Genomic DNA, 23,685 nt, shown 5'->3' with positions numbered 1-23,685 from the left:
AATATTACTTGATTTTAAACAGGGTTGTTGTTTTTTTACATTTATACACATTTTAAACAGAAATGTGGAATGAGATGCACTGAAAGCTGTCTGCTTTTTCTAAAAATTGGTGCATATAGATGCTTGATGTTGACTCCTCCACTAAATCATATTTTGTACGTAAAATTTGTTCTAAAACGACCGCCAGTTCTGCATCACACTCAACATAACCAGGTGGGATTGTTTTATCTTCAGCCATCTATTATTAGCTCAGGGTTTCCCCTTTTTGAAATGTGTTTGTGCACAGGCACTTATCAAATGTGATGGCTTTCTCTGCCTCCCCCCTGCGCCCCCTTTTATTTTTTGCCAGAATAATGAAAGTCCCATATCTCACCATGGCCTTATCACCTTGATGCGTCGTACAGGTGCAAGCAGAGTTATAGGAATCTTAACTGATACTCATATTTCACTCTCCCACTGAGGGTTTTTCCAAACACGTCCATCAAGTTTATATATGCGCCGCTCTGTCCCCGGACGTGCCTCGTCAGAAGCACGACGGAAGACATAGTGACGTTTTGTTTTGCTTATTGTTAAGTTACTGGCGGCAGGTTTACGTTTGACAACCTTTTTTGAAAACAGGCAGCTCACAATATACAGTTTTTATATGTTGTACTCGAGAAATAAATGTTCATAAAGCCTGTATTTTATCAGGTTCTTCAGGGTTTTATTGACTATTTAGCAAAAAAAAAAAACAACTTAAGAGATTAAGAAACAGGAAGTTGTGTCGCTTCCTCCTGGTAACATGCTGTAGCCAACGTTATGCACAACAATGAAGCTACTGCAAAAAATAAACAAACTCAATTAAAAAAAAAGCAAAAATTGAATAAACTGTTACAATTAATGTTCATTAAAACATAAAAAAAATTGTGTCAGCAACAGTTTTAAATAATGGGAACCTACATTTTAAAAAGGGCAGATTTGAAAAATAGCGAACCAATCCTTTAATAATATAGCAATAACCTCAATGATGGAATTGATGTGTGTGTGCACGCGTGTGTGTGTGTGTGTGTGTGTATGTGTGTGTGTGTGTGTGTGTGTGTGTGTGTGTGTATTTCTGTGAGTTATGAATTTGAGTCTTGAGAGTAAAATATATTTCAAATGACAAAATATGTGTTTTATAAGTAATTAAAAGGCTGAAGCTGGTGTACTGGAAATCCTGCTCGTATTTCTGGGAAGTTCATTCAGTCCCTTGCTAAACAGGTTCCCCTGCAGTTGTTTACTCGCGAACGAAGGTGGAGCCTGTTTCTGTACGTCCACTTCGTCACAATATGAAAGCGTGCACACGTGTGTAGGTCTGAGAACTTGGACTTTTACCGGTTGAGACATGCACGGAGAAAATCGGGCTACTCCTTGCTTTGCACTGCCCACAACGTCATTAACAGATGATCTTGTGGAGAATCTTAGAGGATAAGTTTGGTGTTTTTTTTGTTCAACCCAGGCTTTATCAAAATGCTGTCTCCCATCATTCATACACCAACTGTTCATATCACAAGCTCCCCAAATGCTTTACGATTGAGAAACTTACCACTCTGCCACAGCTTCTCACAGTGTGTAAACACTGGCCAACAGGGAGGAGTCTGAAGCCATAAAAACAAAACAAATTAAATCTCCTTTTTAAAAATAAGAAGCTCACAATATATACAGACAGTTTTTATATGTTATACCGGATGCATGATTTTTCCATTTATTGACTCTTTTGCAGGAGCCAATAAACAGGAAGGTGCACCGCTTCCGACCGGCAATTTGCGGCAGCCAATTGTTCTGAGTCAAATGGGAAAATTTGTTTCGTAATCTCCTTACTCATTCATAATGATCGCATTAAAGGCATGTAAAGGACTGACGTCCTTTGCCTGTATGAACACGAGGATTTTTCTTTTCTTTTTTTTTTTAATTTATTTTATTTTTTTTATTTTTACTTATACCAACCTTGGTAAAACTTTATCTCTGAAAAACTCTATATCTCCTTTACAGAGTTCCTCGGCGTTTGATCTTCTGCCCTCTTTTATTCGGCGTTTTACAAACATGCTTCTAGAGAAGCTCTCACATGTCTGAAGTGCAGTCCCGGCATGGATGACGTCAAACGTCCTGCTTCTGAATTCTGAAACCGAGTTAATTTGGAAACCGAGACGCCAATCCTTCCAATGCAAAACAGCGACAACAGAGACGTCGTTTGTTGTTTTTAAATTGCACTTTTTGTCATATTGGTCTATAATATAAAGAGAGAGAGAGAGAGAGAGAGAGAGAGAGAGAGTCTTCATCTCCCAGATGGTCAGCCTATCTCACTGGGTAAATCACCGGCACTATTGGCTCAGCTGCTTTGAGTTAATAAGTGCACTGAGAGAGCCCTGCACTTACACACCTGACACCAATGTTTTGGTCCAAAGGGAAGACGCAGATGCCTTAATACCTCTCAGTAAGTTCATCGACAAGCACCAAACAATTAAGATACAATAAAGTTTGCGAATTTTCAGCAGTGGATTGCTGTTTTTGTTTTTTGTTTTTTGTTTGTTTTTTTGTTTTTTGTAAAGTTAACTCACTTTTACCTTGTGACATTCTGGACCCGACAATATATCTGTGCTGAATCCACACACCGTGACCGTTTTACGAGTGCCGAGGTTTCAAGGTGATGAATTCCCACGCTAAACCAAGATATGTTGTGAAGGTATTCCTGTAATTTTAATTTCTGTGATTCATCAAGGTGGACAATGTTGAACTAATTGACTCGAATATACAAAATGAAAACATCCTCGTTTTACCAACAACGTCTGCGTTGGCTGGCATTATGACAAAGACAGTTCAAGATTCAAGATTCAAGATTTTTATTTGTCACATACATATACATACTTTCATACATACATGCAGTGAAATGTAATTCACTGCATGTAGTTCGATGAAAAGGTATGAAGGTATTGTTTGTAAATTGGCCAGCTCCCTAGTTCCCTCATTTCCGAGACTAATGTGGGAAATTACAGCATTTAGTATTGTTATCTATCACTGGATTCATGCATATGAAATCGAAGCGAATATAGTCAGGACAGGATCATTTGAAGCGAACCAGGGCTCTGAATTCCAGACCTTCAAAGTGGAGGGGAAGTCCCCAACGCAAAACAAACTTCAATCATCAATCAAAACATTCAGCGAACAAAATGAGAAAAATGACAGCGCTGAGCTGGAATCCACGTACTGTACTGTGTGTCCCTTCACATATGCATAACAGGAACAGCTAAAAACCACACTCGCAAAGAATACACACGGACGTCACCGAGCTGCCGATGGGGAGTCGGTGATGTAATGCCTCTTCACATTGCTCCAGATCATTGTACCGGTGCCTTCACCGGAACATCCATTCGTCCATCCATCCTGTAGAACATGCAGCCAAGTCAGGGCCCTGAACCACTTTTTTCTTCTCCTCTTAGATGATCCCTAGCCTCCCCAGAGCAGCTACAAGGCACAGCGTAATCCCTCCAACACATCCTGGGTCTACAACGGGGTGGTAGACTCCCAAAGATAAGGCCCCCAGGGAGGCATTCTTACAAGGCGGCCGAACCTTCTCGACCAGCTCCCCTCCATGTGGAAGAGCAGTGGGTCCTCCAATCTGCAGAGGAAAAAGAAATCACATTTTTGACAACTTGTATCTGCAATCTCGTTCTTTTTGTCACCAGCCAACCCCTCGATGGTCAGAGGTGAAGGTAGGAACATGATAGGGACTGATGGGCCACACCAAAACAACGTGGTCCTTCTCAACGTCACTGGTGGACCAGACCCTCAGGATCGCCTCCACGCCTCCATTTGGGGTGTTGCTCTCCCTATCACGGCGATAATCTTTCTTTTTTTTTTTTCTGGGAGAGAACAATGGCCTCAGACGTAGAAGCTACATTAGAAATCGACATCGAGCTGCAAACCTGCCACGGTTTACCAACAGTAGCACTTGTGTTTGCGTCAGCAGGTTGTGGATCTGTGGGATCTACCATACTGAAACGTAGGGTTAGGGTTCTTAGAGAAGAGAAGCTTTAAATAATTCTGGGATATGGATATTGGACATTATCAATCAGCTTCATTGCTGAACACAAGAATACGCACTACAAACCCCCGTTTTACTGATTAGATTACAGCTGTTGACTCTTGACGAGCGACATGCCTTGAAATTATATGATTCTCAAACACAATGACCGCACTAGCCGAGAGTCGGCTTCCAAAAACCGTGTCTCCATAAATCCTGGGGATTGTCTGTGTAAGTCGTACGGACAGACGACCGTGTACCGCGCCCAGAAAGCTTGATGATGAATGAGTCGGCGATAGTGCTGCCAGTCGACCATCGTGGCAGGGTAACGGCTTCAATGAGGGATAACTGCAATAACCATGAGTGCGAAGAGGTCAGTGCCGGAGGGGCCACGTCACCAGCGCAGTCTTAACTAGTTCTACAAGCGTCCCCTCGTCGAGTCCAGCGAACACAACAATACCATAAGCATTTGTCCAAATATTGAACACAAATCCAATCTCTATAAATCTCTTTGGTTTGTTTGTGCTTTGCATATGTAACGAGATGATTTTGACAGCAGCAACAAATATAAAACTATTAATAAACTGTGGAGTATTGCATCTACACACAGTAGGTATATTGTGTGTGTGTGTGTGTGTGTGTGTGTGTGTGTGTGTGTGTGTGTGTGTGTGTGTGTGTGTGTGTGTGTGTGTGTGTGTGTGTGTGTCTTTTCCTCTGTGTGTGACTGCTGGTCTGGGCTTGTTGACTGGTATGGTGAAGTTTAAAAGTATAAGATTGCACTGTTTTCATCCGGGAAACAATAAAAAAAATATTTCAATGTAAAAGTGGAATGAAAATATAAACATACAAAATACATAAACAATATACATTAACAATACATTTTGTTATTTTTTTCAAATATGTTCAAATTAATATATCATATTGATACACAAAGAAAATCCGAGATCATGCAATACTACCATAATGTGTGTGTGTGTATGTGTGTTGTGTGTGTGTGTGTGTGTGTGTGTGTGTGTGTGTGTGTGTGTGTGTGTGTGTGTGTGTGTGTGTGTGTGTGTGTGCATGTGTGTGTGCGTGCACGTGCATTTTCAAGAGATTTCCGTGTGCGTGCACGTGCATTTTCAAGAGATTTTCATAATTATATTGACTTTCCGATATTTAGAAAGGTCCCGTATGTCCTATAAATACACGGTACAAAGATTCCATATTAACAAGGAACAATAGAGCGGCAGAGTTCACCCCCATTATGTTTGTTTAGCCCCGCCCCTTCTGAACTCACCTGCCGTGATGGTGAGAGGCTGTGGGAACCCTGAGGGAGGGCAGTGGTGTCAGGGTGGAGGTAGAGCCTATAAGTAAGGTGACGAGCCAGGGAGCAGCATCATACAGGACATCTGCACGCCGCCACCACCTGCCAGGGCTTTGGGATTGGAATTTACACTTCAGCTCTCTACAAGGTACAGTTGATGTCTTTGTGTCGTCACCAAGTCACTGTTAAGTTACGAGTGGATTGCAAGGCGTGCATCCGTGGGATCCTCACATCTTTAAAAGCCAAACCTACTTTCACGCTCAACTTTGAATTTCAATGGTATTCAAAGCAATGAGTTTTCTCTTTATAGATTGCACTTGAAGTATGTTGGCAATGCTAGGGAGGGTAAGTGCTATGTATGTTCCTTTAATTTTGTAATTACTTGGGAATTACTGAATGAGGTTTTTTTTTTCTAGTCTCGTTTCTGGATTTTATTTATCCAGTAAGGAAATGACAGGCCACAAATATCTGTTTGTGGTCGTGTGCATCCATGCAAATGAGTGTATTGGTGCAATATATCTGACATACATCTACCAAGGCGGGAGGCATAACCACACACACACACACACACAGACACACACGCATGCACACACGCACACACACACATACACACGGGCAGACAGGTAAAGGGTGGATGCAGTAATGAAGCTTTTTATGAAAAAACTGTTACAGGGGATCATTGTTACCTCGATAGTAAAAATGACAAACACTTGCATAAAATTTGCCAGTCAAATGAGAATACACAAAACAGTGGCTTTACAGTGTTGCCTCGTTATGCTACAGCACCCAACAAGGTTAATTTAGAGCTCTTACCGCTACACCACTCACAGTTGGAACTGTGTTTGATCTGCGTGAGTTCAGCAGAACTACAGCAGTAGGCAATATACCTATACCTTTATATAGGCAATAAAAGGTTGTCAGGGTATTTTATATTTATCTATTTTTAGCTTTTGGCCATGCAGAGCTGGCTGGTTTCGTGACAATTCATGACTTTTTTAAAACAGATTAATATATGCAGCTGGACATTGGTACTACACACTCTTATAAAATAGAGAACAGCATTGAACTGTTAGTGGTAGAAAAGCTTAGTCAGTATTTGTATAATTTTTGTAACAGTGAGGTAAGAATTTGTCACAAGAATACAATGAACGCACCTTAAAGGGTAATGACAGCATGGCCATTGGGCCATTATACCCCTAAATTTACGATGCTGTACTTAATTTGTCTGTTGTGTGTAGTCCAATATGGATGACCTAGAGGGTCGGTTATGAGGAAATACACAGGCTAAGACAGCAGGAGAAATGCAAAAATGATGACTTATAATTTGGTACATACAAATGTTGTATACGCAATACAACATTAAACCCATGTGCCCCTCCATCTCTCTCTCTCTCTCTCTCTCTCTCTCTCTCTCTCTCTCTCTCTCTCTCTCTCTCTCTCTCTCAGATGGCCTATGTGACTGACACGGGGATGAACGGTGGAGCCCAGGGCTCCTGGGGTGAAGACGCCCCCTCCTCCGCTGAGGTGGATCTGGAGGTGATCGAGGAGTACCTGCAGGAGCACTCCCTGGAGGTCCAGCCTGCGCACACCCCGGCCACGCTTCCGAGCGCCATGGCACATTCCTCCGTCACATACTCCCAGCCGAACCCCCAGATCATAGGTAGTCAAGGCCAAGAAGACGATGAAAATCGCGAGGTCAACGTCGACAAAAGTGGACATGCCGGTGAATCTTGTGTTTTTCCCCTCTATAGAGAATAGTTGGTCGGGCCAGCATGCATATGAGTGGCACTATGGTTCTCCAAGTGAAGAATATGAGGACCAAGGCCGGCCTCCAACATGTCCAAGTCCCCACGACAACTATTGGGTGAGTTCCTTAGACACAGCACAATACAAAACCAATGATATACCATGAATACCACGTCCTGGTGAAGGTAGACTCATGGACTCAATAAGGCAACACTTACAGACTGTGTTGACCCCTTTAGCCTTGACATCTCCACACTAACATTTTAATGACTTTCCACACTCTTTGTCTGCTTTTATAGAGTTTTTTTTTTTTTTTTTTTTTTTTTGTACCAAAACTGACTACAGCCTGGGCTGTGTTTCAGGACCACTGTGGCTATTCCTGTGAGACAACTGCCTGTAGTGACTCAGACTCCCAGTCAAGCGGCTCCCAGTACCAGGGCTACCCCTACCCTCCGTCCCCACCCTGCGAGTCAAGGAGTAGGAGTACCAGTGACTCGCTCCCACTCATTCCTCTTTCAGGTACACCTTGTCATCGATACAGTCACGCACACAGACACTTGATTGTCACCTCCATTTTTGCCTCCATGACAAACTTCCACTGTGTGGGCAGGAAAGAGGAAGGAGCGGCTGTTCCAGTTCCTGTTTGAGATGCTCCAGACGCCGTCCATGCGGAGCTGCATCTGGTGGGTGCAGTCCACATCGGGCACCTTCCAGTTCTCCTCCCAGAACAAGGAGCGGCTGGCACAGCTCTGGGGCCGCCGCAAGGGAAACCGCAAGACCATGACGTACCAGAAGATGGCGCGGGCGCTGAGGAACTACTCACGCACGGGGGAGATCCACAAGGTGAAGAGGAAGCTCACGTATAAATTCACCGAGAGGACGCTGAAGGTCCTTCAAGGGACCTTGACGGCGGTGTAGGCGGTGAGAAGCCAGACATAGAAATCTGAGAAACAGTAGGAGAGTATTTTAATGGTGTCCACACCGCGAAGATATTTTTAGGGAGCCAGCCGGCCAGAGAGATTAATCTTGTGGTTGGAATAGGAACGTAACCTCTGTTGGTTTCCCTGTTTCCACCGCCCCATCTTGAAACAACAAATAAATACTGAGTATTTATAAAGCCAGTGTAGATGCAGAACATTGCTGTACATCGTTGGAATTGAAAGGGAACTGCCAAAATGGAAATAAGTGATGTGAAACTATCCAACCCTAAAGTATGTGATTTATAATTGGGTTTAGATAAGATGATATAGTCTGAGTCACCTGGCGATAGATATTATGTAAATCTAAAAGGTTGTGATATAAACTCTACTTCATAAGTAGAACAAATTTGTTTCAGAATAAACTGATTTTTACAAATAATTGTTTTTCTCTGTTTTTATGCATGTAAAATAAATATTTCAGTTTATTTTTTTATCTACTTCTGGAAAGATGATTTGTTTGTGTGTGTGTGTGTGTGTGAATTTTGTTTAATAAATCGAATATTCAAGTTTAATTCATGTCTACCTTTTTGTCTTGTCATTCAAGATATTCAGTATAAATGAGCCAACTAAAAGCAACACACACCCAAGACTAAAGGTGTATGCAAAGAAAAGTAAAGGTGCGTTAAAAAACCACCGCCTTCCTGTTTATCAGTAAGATAAACTTTAGAATTTACCTCACTGAACACACACACACACACGCACGCCATTGATTACTCAGTAATCAATGGCGCTCTCCTCTAACTGTAGAGCCACACCTGGACACAAACATACACAGACACACACACACACACACACACACACACACACACACACACACACACACACACAGTTAGATATTTCCATACGGGACCCCAACGCTTTGGGTAGTAATCCATGATGCATCCATGTAAAAATGTAAAAAACTCATGTAAAAAATGACATCTAACAAATATAGACTGTACTCCAACATATCTGGACCAGAATGAAACAGCCTCCTTCATTACAAATTACAAACAGAACAACATATGACTGTGAAATGAGCCATCCAGTAATGCTGTATCTCGCTGTGGTATGTTAATGAGCAGCCCTGGACCCTCGTTAGGGTAGGGCCTTCCATCACTGATGGAACACAGATGGTTTCTCCTCAGAGAAAAGAAGAGGATATGTGTGTATGTGTCTATCTGTCTGTGTGTCTATGCGCACATAAGTTCATGCACGTTTGTGTATAAAAAGCTTCAACTCATTTCTCTGCTGGTTAGTCTACTAGGTGGTGTCAGAACTGTCGGAACTGATGCAAGAATATCTGGGCGCTGCATTGATGACTACGCTGGATATTATTTACATGTGGAGCGAGCTGCATTTCTTTCACTAGCCTTCACCAAGAAAAAAAAACCAAAACGCTTTATCCTTTCATCGCCCCTTCGCTCCATCTCCAGTGATGACCGAGTGGTGTTGGGTGGTCTACACGGTGCTGGAGGCGCTGATTGCCGTGGCCTGTTGCCTCGGCAATGTCCTGGTGGTGTGTGCGGTGTGCGTTCACGTCAAGGGCTCCCTGCGCGAGCCCACCTTCTGCTTCCTGGTCTCCCTGGCGGTGGCTGACCTCTTGGTGGGGGTGGCCGCCGTGCCCCTCGCCGTGCTGCTGGACGGCTGGGTGAGCATGAGCCCGGACCTGTGCCTGCTGCTCAGCTGCGTGGTGCTGGTGCTCACCCAGGCCTCCGTGCTGTCGCTGCTCGCCATCGCCGTGGACCGCTACCTGCGTCTCCACACTCCACTCAGGTGAGGTGCGCGTGCGTACAGAAGCTATTACATTGGTTCTCAACGTGGGTTCCGAGGACCCCCCAGGGGTATTTTCTCAGATTGGGAACATCTTGTGGCGTCCATGGCATAGTACCTATTAATTGAGGACCCTGATATGAAGAATGTTGAGAACTATAGCTCTATTCTATATCACCCTGATTCCCTTAGACCTATTTCTCCTTTAGATACAAAGACCTGGCCACACCAAGGCGTACCTGGCTGGCGGTGTCTCTCTGCTGGGTGCTCTCTTGTCTTCTGGGTTTCACCCCTCTGTTTGGATGGCGCAACCACATCTCCCCGGATCCCGATGCCAAGAACACATCTTCCACATCGTCTGCCCCTTTATCCTGCACCTTCCTCTCTGTAGTCTCCCTCCGTTTCATGGTCTACTTCAACTTCCTCGGATGTGTTCTGCTGCCCCTGCTGGTCATGACCCTTCTCTATATGCGGATCCTCTGGAGCCTCCAGGGGCGCCTGCAGAACAGTCCCCCCCTGGCCCGGGCCTCATTGCTCAGGGAGAGGAGGCTGGCCTGCTCCCTGGCCCTGGTGCTGCTCCTGTTCGCCGGCTGCTGGATCCCCTTGCACCTGATGAACTGCCTCGTGCTCTTTTTTGGTCCACAAGCTGTCACCCAAGTGGCACTATACACAGGTAGGTGGTAGAGGCCTTCATATTCTGAGAATATGGTTTCTCCAGTAAACTGCATTGGAAACAAACTTTGTGTTGCTCATGCAATTACATACTCCTGAAAATAATGTGCATGTCCTTTTCAGGTATCCTCTTATCCCATGCCAATTCAGCAGTAAACCCAGTGGTCTATGCTTACCGCATCCCCAAAATCCAGCAGGCCTACGCCCAAATATGGAGGAGCGTCCTTGTTGTATTCGACTGTCGTTATAGGGATCGGCACGTCGAACAATCAAGGACTGCGAGCAGAACCAATCGTTCAATCGAAACTTGTGGATCGGGAGGGAAGGCCACACCCTGAACTTTGCAAAAGGAAAAAATTCCAGAAGAACTGCAAAACTGTGTCCTTGACGCCATCACCGGAGGGCGTGTGTGTCAGCACCGGCCCACACAAGTCTTCACATTAACTGCTCCTGTCAATGCCGTCTCTCAAAAGTCCACTAGACGGTGCTCTTTACCCACATACTTTAAGTCATCACAGTTCACAACACATCCACAGACAACCCTTTTCTATGTTTTTATTCACTGATCTGTGGACACGTCTTTTCAACCAATTTCAGGCCCGACAGTCATTTCAGTACAACTTTATTCAGATGCACATATTTCTTTTAACAACTCAAGTTCACCACTAATACATATGCCGTATGTAACTGTCATTATAAAAGGCATTAAATGGGATATTTTGTCCGCTGGGATGTCGTGTACAGTCTCTGGCGTGTAGTGAGCTCCTCAGGGAAGGCAATAGACTGTATAGTTATCACCTGAGCAGGGTGTGATCCCTCCCACCAAACTATACAACCTACTACCTCACCCTGACAGAACACAGACAAGACTCTTCACACTCAACAAGACTCCAACTCCAAGTGTCCATTGGTATTCGTCAGAAGGGCTACAGTATGTCATCACATTACGAGTACTGCGAGTGTACACTCTGATTGGATTGTACTGCTTCACTGGTGGCGGCAGCTGACAAGCGGACCTGGCTGTCTCCTTAGGAAAGACAGTAGATTGTATAGTTATCTCAGATAAAGGGGCTCACAACCCAACAACTACTCAATCTACTACCTCAGCCCCAAGGACAGCATCCGACGTTCTGCCATCCGGCGTCAGGGATCCGGGCAGGTAACGCTCCTGCAATGACAAAGAAAAGCAAAACAAAAACAAGGGTCACCTCAGTTAACACCTTTCCGACTCATTCACCATTCACACATTCGCTTTTTGTTAAAACGTGTTAAAGGTGGAGCTGAGTAAAAATATAAAACTGCGACAGATTTTAATTTCTCACGTGACATTTGAATCCGTTTACAAACTCGATGAATGATTTGAATAGCATGTGCACAGTGTAGGAAAGATGAACGAGATATTTTGGTTCCTTCTCTTTTGTCTGAACAATAAAAATAATTTGGGTTGTAGTCGAATGATTGCCCCGAAACTGGGTCTTCAACAGGAAACGTGGCAATATTTAAAATCCTATCGAGCACGAGAGAAACGTCGGACATAGCAGCGCACTTTCACCAGCCTCGTCCTATTTACTTACAAAAAGCAGTGCATTAAAAACATATTTAAGGCACAGAAACCATTAGGAGACAAACAATTTTACAGAGCATAAACACCGAAAGCCCATGAAATAACTCACTGGCTTCCCGAGGCTCTGGCACGGAGTCGAAAAAGAGAGAAAGAAGCCGCTCGACTCTGTGCCAGGAATTTGTTTCCGTTTTTTTGCCAAAAAACTGAGCTCATTCCAGCGGGCTAGCCCTGCGTAGGCTGGCTGCTGCTCCTCAGACGGAGGTACACACACAGATGCCTGCAAATATTGCTGCCACCAGCTGCCTCTGATTGAATACAAAGCTGGGATTCTGCACCCTAAACAAAACCGGGAGACACAAAATGGCGCCTCGCGCGTCGGCCATTTTAGGTTGTCTTTTTGAACACTGGAACAACGACGAGTTGCGCATTTTTCGGGGGGAAACGGTATTTCGGAAACTGAGATCGGCCTACTACATTATAGTGGAGACCCAAGCAAAAAAAAAAAAACAGCAAAAAAAACAACCCACCATGATGGGATGTTTGAGAGAAGAAACATAAGCACCAGACAGTAAAAAGAAGATCATTGAAAAGCAAACGAGTCATTATTACCAGAACATGTATCGCCGTTATTTACAGTGTGAGTTCATTCCCTTAGAAATAAACAAATGTTCAGGATTATTCATTCAACCAAAATGTCGGCGGAATAATTTACATCCTCAAGTTTGAAACGGAACGACAATGGACTATTTGGACCAGCAGTTGACTCGGGACCCAGATGTATTCGGTTCCTTCATTACTTTGTTTCTCATGGAGATATAAAAACCTGATTAATCTCGGGGTAAACTGCTCGGGAGCGGGGAAGGCGGGTGGGGCGGCTCGGTCCCATTTCGCGGCATAAAGTGCAAGCGTGGGGGTTAATTGGCGGCGGCAGCCTAGATCCCCGCTCCTGGACCGGGCCCTGCAGACGGAGACGGGGGTCAGCTTTGCATAAATTAGCATAGAGCCACGGCCCCGGAACCCTGGACCAGACCAGCCGCTTGTTAGCATGCACAGGACCCCGCTGGACTTGTCACAAAGCAGCAGACGCAGACGAGGTGGTGGGGGTGGGGGTTGGGTGGTGGTGTGTGGGGGTGGGTGCACGTTGGCAGGACGCCCAAAACTCTGCCACCGTGCCAGTGACAGATCTGCACACACGCGCACACACACAAACACACACACACACACACACACACACACACACACACACACACACACACACACACACACACACACAGGGGCGCGTGCGCGAGCGCACACAGCTCGGTTTGCCAAGAAATGTCTTCTGATTTGGTGCAGGAGAGGGCGACACGGGCGGTGACGCGGCTGAGAGCATGTGAGGGAATTGGGTCAAAGCGGAGGAAGATTTACGAGCCCGAGTGAACTTTGCGTGTTGTTACGACGGGGCAGAAAATATTCAACCGTGGGGTCGAGGGAATAAAGGAAACGTTGTGGCACGCTGTAAGTCTGACTAATCTGCTCGGGTTGGGGGCAAACATTCAGGCCAGACGTGGTCTTGTCATGTGAGCGCCGGGCGGCGCCTCCATCCAAGTCTGGGCTTTGACTGTGATTTGGGTAAATAAGGGACAGTTGTTCTAGTCTGGCAAGGCACCTGTCATGACACTCTGAAATAAACAAAACAAGACGTGAGATGACAGGAAATTGTAAATTGTGTCTGCCCGTCTGAGTTTAGGTTAAAAATACGGATGTAGCACCAGAACAGCGTCATTCTCTGCAGTACGCTGACCATATACCCTGTTCTCGCATGACTTCTGTTCTACTGTGTGTGTGTGTGTGTGTCTGTGTGTCTGGTGCGTGCCTGTGTGTGTGTGTGTGCCCGCGTGCGTGTTACAGTACGTGCCAACTGCTTGACCTGTTTTCCCAAATAAACAAACCACCCCATCTTATCAGCTGCACTAGAAATGTTCACAGTTTTCCATTACTTTGAGTAGATGCTAATTCTTTGCTCTTTATATTTATTTATAAGAGTGGAAGACAAACGCTGAATCACTGCAGCCAGACTGCGCCTCCCAGTTATTAATTCTGAGTGACCATTTCTTCCCTTCCTGTCTTTGTTTTTAAGTTTTTAAGAGCACCGATTATTTTATACTAAATGACACATTACTCCCAATTCATTCCCCTGTCCTTACAATAATTTAGGATATGGATGCTGTTAGGATAGCGTCGCAGACTTATTAACCAGCTATATTTAAAAAAAGGTAAATTAATACTAAGATAATGCAATTAAAACAACACAACGAAACCCAAACGAAAAACTAAAAATCAATCAGAACCTCTCTCTTGCGCAAAACGAAATATTCCGGACCAAAATGGCCACCGCACCCGATTCCATGCGCCAAACGCAGCTGTTTCCAAACTTCCAGCATGACATCATCAGCACATCACCATCAGCCCTCTGATCATAAATACATGCATCTTCAAATCTCTGCCGTCTTCACCCTGAATAAAAAGAGCAAAGGACACCGGAACCGGACCTAAACGCCCGGTGTCCCTGACGCGACAGGCCTCGGCCTCTTCGTGTCAAAAATTCATCCGGGTGCCGAATACATTTCAGATAACGGTTAAGAAAAACAACAACAACAGCAACAACAACAACAACATCAGCACAAAAACACAAGAAACGATTCGGTAAATTCCATCCACGAGCATACGCACACAACCGGAGCAGATATCCACGGGAGGCGAGGTAGGGAAATACCTATTGGATTATTTCCTGGTCCCTCTCTCTCTCTCTCTCTCTCTCTCTCTCTCTTTCCCTCTCTCCCTCTCTTGCTCGCTCGTTCGCTCCCTCTCCCCCTCTCTCTCTCTCTCTCTCTCTCTCTCTCTCGGTCCGCACAAAGCGGGACGGACGGTTGGCACAGACACAACGGCGGGGACACCAGACGACTGGAGCACCTTTTCGTGTTTTTCTCCCCTTCCCTCTCCCTCTCCCTCTCTCTCTCTCTCTCGTGCGCTCTTGCTCTCTCTCTCGCTCTCGCTCCCTCTCTCGCTCTCGATCTACCTCTTTCACTGAGCTTGGTGCCAAGAGTGGGCAGTGTCTGTGTGCCAGGCAGAATTTCAATGAGGGAGGAGAGGAAGGAGGTGGTGGTGGTTGTGGTAGGAAAAGCGACGAAGGGGCGTGTGTGTGTGTGTGTGTGTGTGTGTGTGTGTGTGTGTGTGTGTGTGTATGTGTGTTGGGGGCGGGGGTGTTGTGAGGGGTGGGGGTTAGAATTGGCAAAAGAAAGTATCGCCACACAATGAATGAACGCCCGAACGACGGAGGGAACTCCCGCAATGAGAAAAATTTGTCGAAAAAAATCTGCCCTTTTATTGAAGGGAACGATAGTCTGTTTTGTGAGAGGGAAGCTCGTCCTAAATGTGGAGCACTGCCGCCGCCATGGTGGTGGTGATGGTGGTGGTGATGATGGTGGTGTTATTGCGCCATCCTCCCTGTTCTCCCAAAGGAATTCCTGATTTCGACATTAAAGCAACGGAGGAAAGGGGGCAACCAAGCCCTTTTCCGTACCCACTTGGCATGGTGCCCGCTCTGATGTTCTCTATATCCTCATTAGCACACACACACACACACACACACACACACACACACACACACACACACACACACACACACACACACACACACAATTAGGGACATCAACACTAACAAATGAAGTATATTTCACACACACACACACATGCACACACGCGCACACACACACACACACACAAACACACACACACACGGGCAGCACATACTGTATATACATATATATATATATATGTATATATATATATATGTATATATATATATATACATAACTGGGGTATTCTTTGTTGATGTCCCCCTTCTCTCCCATCTTAATCCCAACCCCCACCCCTCCAGTTAATTCCCCTAAACATGTTTACGATCTCAGTCACCTACTTACGAGATGTATGGTTGCCATGGTTTCCAGTATCTCATATTACTCTGATGCCCCATTTTTTCTGGGCAAGTTGCTGCACGCCCGCTAAATACATATCATAGGATTTTTTTGTTGTTTGCATCTTTAGCTTTCTCCCCCCCTTTCTTGTTGTCACACACACACACAGACACACACACACGCGCACACACACACACACACACACACACACACACAGAGTTATGGAAGAAGTACTCAGACCTTTTACTTATGTAAAAGGATAAATACCCTGACAAAAAAATGACTCCAGTAAAAGTGTGAGGAAGCAAAATTGTATAAGTACTTGCTCTTTAATGTACTTGTGTATTAAAAGTACTTGTCCTGATATAACTATAATACAGTATACTGCAAAATGCTACTGAAGCTTTTCTTCTGCAGACGAGGCTCAAGCAGATCCTGATTTCAGTTAACAAAAAAATAGTATTGGTGGTGTCATAGTAATTTGAAAGTGATATTTGCTTTGGAATGTAGTGTAATAAATGTCAATGAAGGATGACTGATCCTGCACATGCATACGTGCACTTACAGTATTACACGTGAACCCTCTTGGGTCTAAGTATGACACAGCGGCTGTTTCCTGCGGGAGCAGGGACACTTCCTGTTGCCGCGGCTGCACGGCCAAGATATCGGCCAATCAGCTCCAAGCAGGAAGTCGGACTGAACAACACAGAAGCATTATGAAGCAACACGATAAGTTCATCTGAGGATAAGAGAGGAGGCGGAGCTCCCACTCCCCCATCTCTCCCCCTCTCTCCCTTTCTCTCTCTCCCTCTCTTTATCTACTCCTCTGTCTCCTTCTCTGCACATTTTCTCCGATAAATGTCACCTATTAACACACATAGATGAGTTATTTTCACAAGGAAGGTTTTCCTTTGCCACTTTTTTGTGACCCGATTCTACCACGTCGGGCCAAAACCAAAGCATTTCAACTTTGAGATATTTGTGATCAGTATGTTTATGTGTTGCTGCAAGGGGAATGGTGAAAGAAAAAGGAAGAAAACCGTCGAATCCCTACTCACGGACAACACGTGGCATGGCGGCGCCATCTTTACACGAGCACTTTAGTCGGATTCGGGGCATCGAAGATGGCCGATCTGCGCATAAGATATCTAACATGCACACATCGATACTTCAGATAATGCAATCAGCAACGTAATTATCTAATCGGCGGTTGAATTGATTTACATATTGTGTTAATCAATATGTACATATCGAGGGTCAACGTGCATGTGTTCCATATCCAGTGACATCAAGGAGGTTTAACTTACATATATCTGCAATACTTTAGAAACTTCGGTTAAACAGTCACTTATTAGGTGTCTGTTTTGTTGCTGTTGTATGGCTGTTGACAACCTTGATACTCTGATCACCTTCGTTGTATCGCGAACACGCTAGACACACAACAGAACATGGTCGGTCTGAGTCTCACACGGCGCCGTGTGTCACTGAGTTCTTGCACTATTTTTACTTTGTGGTTTTGTCTGACCTGGCCTCGGTTTCATTTCTGCTGAGTTTCCTGTCGGGTGCAGAGCAAAGCAACACTTTGGACTTGACAGCGGTGCATGGACAAACGTGTTTAGACACACAACGCAGTCAGCAGCTCAACTCGAATCAACTGTCGCACCTCGAGGTAAAAAAAAAAAAAAAAAAAGCCACGCAGCCAAAACTAAGATAAGGCATACACACAAAGACGAGCATACTCCTGAGAAACAAGCGCCGCACAAAGCGGCAAGGTTTCGATGGCAGCGGGAAGTGCAAATATTGCGTGTGGGGAGTGAGAAACAAGAGTAAATATCAGCCTGGTATCAGCCATCATAAACAGTCTGGGAGATAAGAGCCCTACTGAGCGTCCAGAGGAGCCAGCCAGTGGGTGCAGCCTCCCAGCAGCCGGAGTTAAAACCCTGAATCTGGGGAACCGAAGAAGTGAGGAACTCAGGAGCTGGGCCGACGCTCCGAGGGCAGAGAGTAGCGCGGAAGGTGCAGAAGGCCCGTCCGCCCTCCTGCGAGTCCACAAAGAGACACCTGTTCGGCCGCAGAAAAAACGCCAAAGAAACCCAGTTTTACCGCACACTGTCAGAGCCTGCTGTCCTCCAGCCCAACCGAGAGGGGGGGAGGGAGGAGGGTGGGGAGGGGGGAGGATGGCGGTCGGAATTAAGGGAGAGACGCGACAGAGGCAGAGGGAAGAGCAGGAGAGGAGGCGATAAGATGGACGTCAAAGAGCCTCCCTCTCCGAGTCTCCCGGAGAAGTTTTGCCTTCTTCCGTCTTCGGTCCTCCGGGCGGGCCGAGCCAAAATGGCGTCGAGCGGAGTGCGGCGTGGCAGCCAAAGCGGCGGGCGGCTGCGTCCGTCCACGGGGCGGGCGGCAGAGCGCGATGGAGGTCGGGAGGAAGAAGGGAAGGGAAGGGAAGGAGGAAAGGCAGAAGCGCGATCGGGAGAGATGCCGCGGGATTAAAATAAAAGACAAATACCTGGAGCCAGAGTGTGAGCGGCGGGCAGGGCGGTGGGACTGGAGGAGAAGAGGGCCGCGATGGCGGGAAGAGGGGGGAGAAGAGAAGAGAAGAGGAGGAGAGCACAGTCTCTGATGGCTACACCCCCTTTCCCACAATCCCCTCCTACAGGCGTGACTGCGTCTATCCGTGCACGGGGTGACAGAGGGACGTCTGCGCGCCCGTGCACACACACACGCGCGCACCCACGAACGTGCACGCACACGCGCACACACACACACACACACGTGCACACATGCACACACACGCGTAAACACACACCTCTGAAATACATGCTGAGACCCAGGCGAGTATACAGCACACCCAAAAAACTCCCCAACTACTAGCCACAAGCAATCGCGTACGATCAAAACAGACTAAGTAGGCATATACGAGTGTGCAAAACACACACACACACACACACACACCCACACGCACACACACACACACACACACACACATACGCGCGCACACACACACGCGCGCGCACACACACTCACACACAAGTGCACACTGTCGCATTAATACACAGGCAAATTCACACACACTGGACATTTAAAACACATTGATACACACAGTCCGCTTGCCAGCCTTTGGATCGCCCTCTGCTCTGCCTCGCTCTGCGCTCGCTTCAGTCTCCCTGCCACTTTGGCATTGCTGCCAAAAGGGTGTGAGAGAGAGAGAGAGCGAGAGAGCGAGAGAGCGAGAGAGAGAGCGAGAGAGCGAGAGAAAGAGAGAGAGAGAGAGAGAGAGAGAGAGAGAGAGAGAGAGAGAGAGAGAGAGAGAGAGAGAGAGAGAGGAGGGTGGTGGCGGTGGGGGCGGGTGGAACGCAGGGACACAGAAAGAGGAAGGGAGGGGCCTGTTACAGATTGAGCATGGAGGGAGAAAGAAAAGAGGAGTAAGAGAAAGAATTTTGAAAGAGAGTAAGACTGAAAGAAGAAGAGAGAGGAAGGCCAAGAGAGAAAGAGAAATAGAGAGAGAGAGAGAGAGAGAGAGAGAGAAAAGATAATGGTTGGGTCAGGGCGTATAAATAAAGTGTCATGGGCGAGCGAGACTCTGGGCGAACAGTGGGAACGCAGCTGGGAGCGTTCAGATAGTTTGTACACTGTACTACTCTGTATAAGACTGTACTACACTGTACTAGACATTATAACACTGTACTACTCTGTATAACACTGTACAATACCGTATATCACAACACTATTCTGTATAACACTGTACTACACTGTACTCCTCTGTATAACACTGTATAATACCGTATATCACTTCACTATTCTGTATTACACTGTACTACACTGTACTACTCTGTATGACACTGTACTACACTGTATATCACTGTACTACTCTGTATAACACTGTACTAATCTGTATAACACTGCACTTCTCTGTATAACACTGAACTACACTGTATAACACTGTACGAGACTGTACTGCACTGTACTACTCTGTATGACACTGTACTACACACATATATCACTGTACTACTTTGAATAACACTGTACTACTCTGTATAACACTGTATTACATCGTATAAAACTGTACTACTCTGTATAACGCTGTAATACACCATATTTAACCGTACTACTCTGTGTAACACTGTACTGTACCGTATAACAATGTACTACACTGTACTACACCATATAACACTGTATTAGACCGCAACTGAATTGCACTGTGCTACTCTGTATAACACTGTACTACACTGTATAACACTGTAATACACCATATAACACTGTACTACACCACAACCACAACACCACTATTACACAACACTTTACCACTCTGTATAGCACTGTAAAACACTATACTACTCTGTATAACACTGTACTACACTGTATAACACTGTACCTCTCTGTATAACACTATACCACTATGTATAACACTCTATTGCACTGTACTACACCACAACTGTATAACACTGTACTACAACACTGTACTACTCTGTATGGCACTTACTCCACCGTATAACAATGTACAACTTTGTATAACACTGTATGACACTGTACTACTCTGTATAACACTATCACTCTGTATAACACTATACTACTATGTTTAACACTGTATTACACTGTATTACACCGCAACTGTATAACAATGTACTACCCTGTATGACACTGTATTAAACCATATAACACTGTACAACTTTGTATGACGCTGTTTAACACTGTTCGACTCAGTATAACACTGTGCTACACTGTATAATACTGTACTACACAGCACTACACTGTACAATACTGTACTACACCACATAACACTGTACTACATCACATAACACTGTACTACACCGCATAACTCCGTACCACACCGTACTGCTGTATTATACTGTATACATTGTACTACAATGTACCACACCGTACTACACCGTATTACACTGTTCTACACTGTACTACACAGTATAACACTGTACTACAGTGCAACTGTATTACACTGTACTACATTACATAGTACTGTACTACACCACATAACACTGTACTACACCGTATAGCGTTGTCCTACATTGTATAACACTGTACTATGCCGTCTGACACCTTACTACTGTACTATACTGTAATACACTGTACTACGCTGTTACACCGTACCAAACCGTACTACACTTTTATACACCACAATGTACTACACTGTACAACACCGTACCACACCATACTACGCGTTGCTACACTGTACTCTGCAGCCACCCAGAGAGGACAGTGCTGGAGGCACTAATCTGTCACAGCGTACAGTTCGCTGTGTTCTCCGATCCATGGTTTTGGGGCCGTCACAATCGGCGGAACAGTTGCCATTTTGTCTTCCTCCCCTTAATCCCAAACCACATCTTTCTCATACTCCCGACGTCTTACTTTGTCCTTTAGTCGTCATCCTCATCGTTGGGTGTCCTGATTTTATCCTTTTTTTCGACCTCTCTCTCTCTCTCTCGCCTCCTGCATCCGTCCCTCCTCATTTTGTCCTCTCTCTCTCTCTCCCTCTCTCTCTGTCTCCCTCTCTCTCTCTCCCTCTCTCTCTGTCCCTCCATCAGGGGTGGTGCGGTGGGAGGGGCTGGAGGGATTTCAGCAGCAAACTCAATCTATGTGTCGAGGGCGCTATCGCCCACAACGTTCGATGTGGGGGGGTTTGGCATCCGTCCCAGGTCTCCATGTGCGTCGCTCGCGCCAAAAAGGAAGCGGCCGGACCCCACGACACGGATCGAGGATAGCCCACCCCCCTCCTCCCCCAAACGATAACCCCAATCACAAGGAAGGGAAGGAGACATAAAACGAACTATTGATCGCGTGGTCAGAGACATTGTCACTTGCTCTCTCTCTTTCCCTCTCTCTGTCTGCGGTCCTGGATTCCGACCAATCACCGTCCCGACGTGGCGGGTAACCCGAGCCGCGCCGACCAATCGGATCCTCGGCCGTTGTCTTCAGCCCCAGAATGCAACGGCGAATACCAACTCCGAGCAGGAAAGTTGGTCGCAAACAAACGACATTTCCCCCTCGCCCTCCACTTCAAGTGCACCCCGCGGCGGAAGCCCCTCGCCACCGGCGGCGAGGGGAGTTTGCCTCTCGTGGGCATTTTTCGCTCTCGGGGGTCGGGAAGCCGCTTCGAACTATAAATCTTTTCTGTCTCTCGCTCTACCCCTTTCTTGCATTTGTGCGCACGGACACACACACACACACACACACACACACACACACACACACACACACACACACACGCACACACAGGCGGGATCTCCCAGTACTCACTCGGTGCAGACAAAACAGACCCCAACAGTCCAGCTTCTCTGCCAAAACTCCACATGATTCTTTTTTTCTGGAAGACAGTACAAAGCAACACACACACACACACACACACACACACACACACACACACACACACGCACGCACGCACACAGACACTTTTATAAAAAAAAAAAACACACTCACTCTGCACACACACACACACACACACACACACACACACACACTCGTAGACACACACACACACACACACACACACACGTAGACACACACACACAAATATATACAGGGTGTTGTGAGCGATCCCGTTCTTCCCATGGAGGCTCAGACTCGAAGCCAGCGAGTTGGACAACCCCTCTGCCTGACGTCACGTCTCTTTTGTTGTTTATGAATTTATTTCTCTCCTCAGCTGAACTCTCTGAACCCGTCACTCCTCCAGCTCTCCTCCTCCTCCTCCGCCTCCTCCTCCTCCTCCTCCCCCCCCTTCCTCCTCCTCCCAAAGTCTTACAGCCCTCCGCTTACCCCCTGCTAACGTCGGCGGGAAATACAGTATGGCTTTAACAAGAAGTGGGGGGGGGGGGGGGGGTGGAGGGGGCGAGGGAGAAAGACAGGGGGCAGCCGAGCTAAAGGGGAAGAAACGTCTCCCCCCCCCCCCTTTCTCTCTCTCTCTCTCTCTCTCCCCGTCTGTCTCTCGCCCCTTTTTCTGCTTCGATCTCTCTCTCTCTCCCTCTCTCGTCTCTTCCTGCTCGGCTTGTAAAAGTTTCAGCTGCACGGCGGGCAGGCCTCTTTTGGCAGCCGTCCAAACCCTCTCGACTCCCCTCCCTCCCTCCCTCCCTCCCTCCCTCCCTCCCTCTCTCTCTCTCTCTCTCTCTCGCTCTCTCCCCCCCTCCTCTTCCAGAAAGAGCTGGAGTGGAGGACTAATAAAGCCATGGCTCTACTGTATGGCACTGTACTGTAACGAACTGCACACTGGGAGGAGGAGAAGCGGCTTGCGTGCCAAGTAAGACAGGGACGGCCGCTCGGGAGGCATTTTTCACTGACCCGCGGCGTGCAGTTGAACTACGTCACATTCCATAGGTGATATTATACATGCTCTGTCGTTATGACCTTGGCCATGCCGTACCTCATTCAAAGTGAGATGTTATCTATGCAAATACGCACGCCCTGCGGACAGCTTGTTATGATTGAGCCGTGCTACAGGGAGCGTGCTTTATCTGGGTGTGACGGCTCCATCTGATTATAATGTATTTTTCGCGCACACACCCATGTCAAATGAGGACAGGCGGCTCGCTGTATTTTTGGGGCGGGTGGGGGTTTAGCAGGCAAACTCTGTGACTTTTGGAAAATAGGATGTCGGAATACTTAAGACGTGCATTCACGAACAGTAATTTATTATTGAGTTAATGGCGGTGGTGAAGTTGAAACAG

At 46.3% G+C, this 23,685-nt stretch overlaps 2 protein-coding genes and 1 long non-coding RNA gene across 6 annotated transcripts; 2 read left to right on the top strand and 1 right to left on the bottom strand.

Moving 5' to 3' along the window:
• Positions 1 to 6,815: 6,815 nt before the first annotated feature.
• On the top strand, positions 6,816 to 8,009 carry LOC307241175 (uncharacterized protein; the record flags this gene model as incomplete). Its single annotated transcript, XM_080015211.1, has 4 exons — positions 6,816 to 7,005; positions 7,097 to 7,209; positions 7,454 to 7,610; positions 7,702 to 8,009. The coding sequence occupies 4 exons, from the start codon at positions 6,816 to 6,818 to the stop codon at positions 8,007 to 8,009; spliced, it is 768 nt and encodes a 255-aa protein (XP_079871337.1).
• Positions 8,010 to 9,433: 1,424 nt separating this feature from the next.
• LOC307240761 (adenosine receptor A1) lies at positions 9,434 to 11,219 on the top strand. The gene is made up of 3 exons (XM_080014611.1): positions 9,434 to 9,826; positions 10,033 to 10,496; positions 10,619 to 11,219. Exons 1-3 carry the CDS (start codon positions 9,489 to 9,491, stop codon positions 10,831 to 10,833), a joined length of 1,017 nt encoding a protein of 338 aa, XP_079870737.1. The 5' UTR covers positions 9,434 to 9,488; the 3' UTR covers positions 10,834 to 11,219.
• Positions 10,866 to 22,437, bottom strand: LOC307240763. Of its 4 annotated transcripts, none has more exons than XR_013844524.1 (3): positions 18,522 to 18,546; positions 11,598 to 11,663; positions 10,866 to 11,522 (listed from the first exon to the last, which is right to left on the bottom strand). It is a non-coding gene; the product is annotated as an uncharacterized lncRNA (long non-coding RNA). The 4 variants fall into 4 exon arrangements; XR_013844521.1 differs by lacking the exon at positions 18,522 to 18,546 and adding an exon at positions 22,265 to 22,437 and having other exon boundaries at positions 10,870 to 11,522; XR_013844522.1 differs by lacking the exon at positions 18,522 to 18,546 and adding an exon at positions 21,377 to 21,466 and having other exon boundaries at positions 10,870 to 11,522.
• Positions 22,438 to 23,685: the final 1,248 nt, after the last annotated feature.

The sequence above is a fragment of the Zeus faber genome (assembly GCF_960531495.2).
Source record: "Zeus faber genome assembly, chromosome: 15".
NCBI lineage: Eukaryota > Metazoa > Chordata > Actinopteri > Zeiformes > Zeidae > Zeus > Zeus faber.
This window is presented reverse-complemented; position numbering and strand designations above follow the sequence as displayed.

What these genes read in the sequence shown, in the direction of transcription:
- LOC307240761 (XM_080014611.1), top strand. Translation starts at nt 9,489, where the DNA reads ATGACCGAGTGGTGTTGGGTGGTCTACACGGTGCTGGAGGCGCTGATT. An exon ending in CGTCTCCACACTCCACTCAG is followed by an intron (nt 9,827 to 10,032) that starts GTGAGGTGCGCG and finishes TTTCTCCTTTAG; the next exon opens with ATACAAAGACCTGGCCACAC. An exon ending in CCAAGTGGCACTATACACAG is followed by an intron (nt 10,497 to 10,618) that starts GTAGGTGGTAGA and finishes TGTCCTTTTCAG; the next exon opens with GTATCCTCTTATCCCATGCC.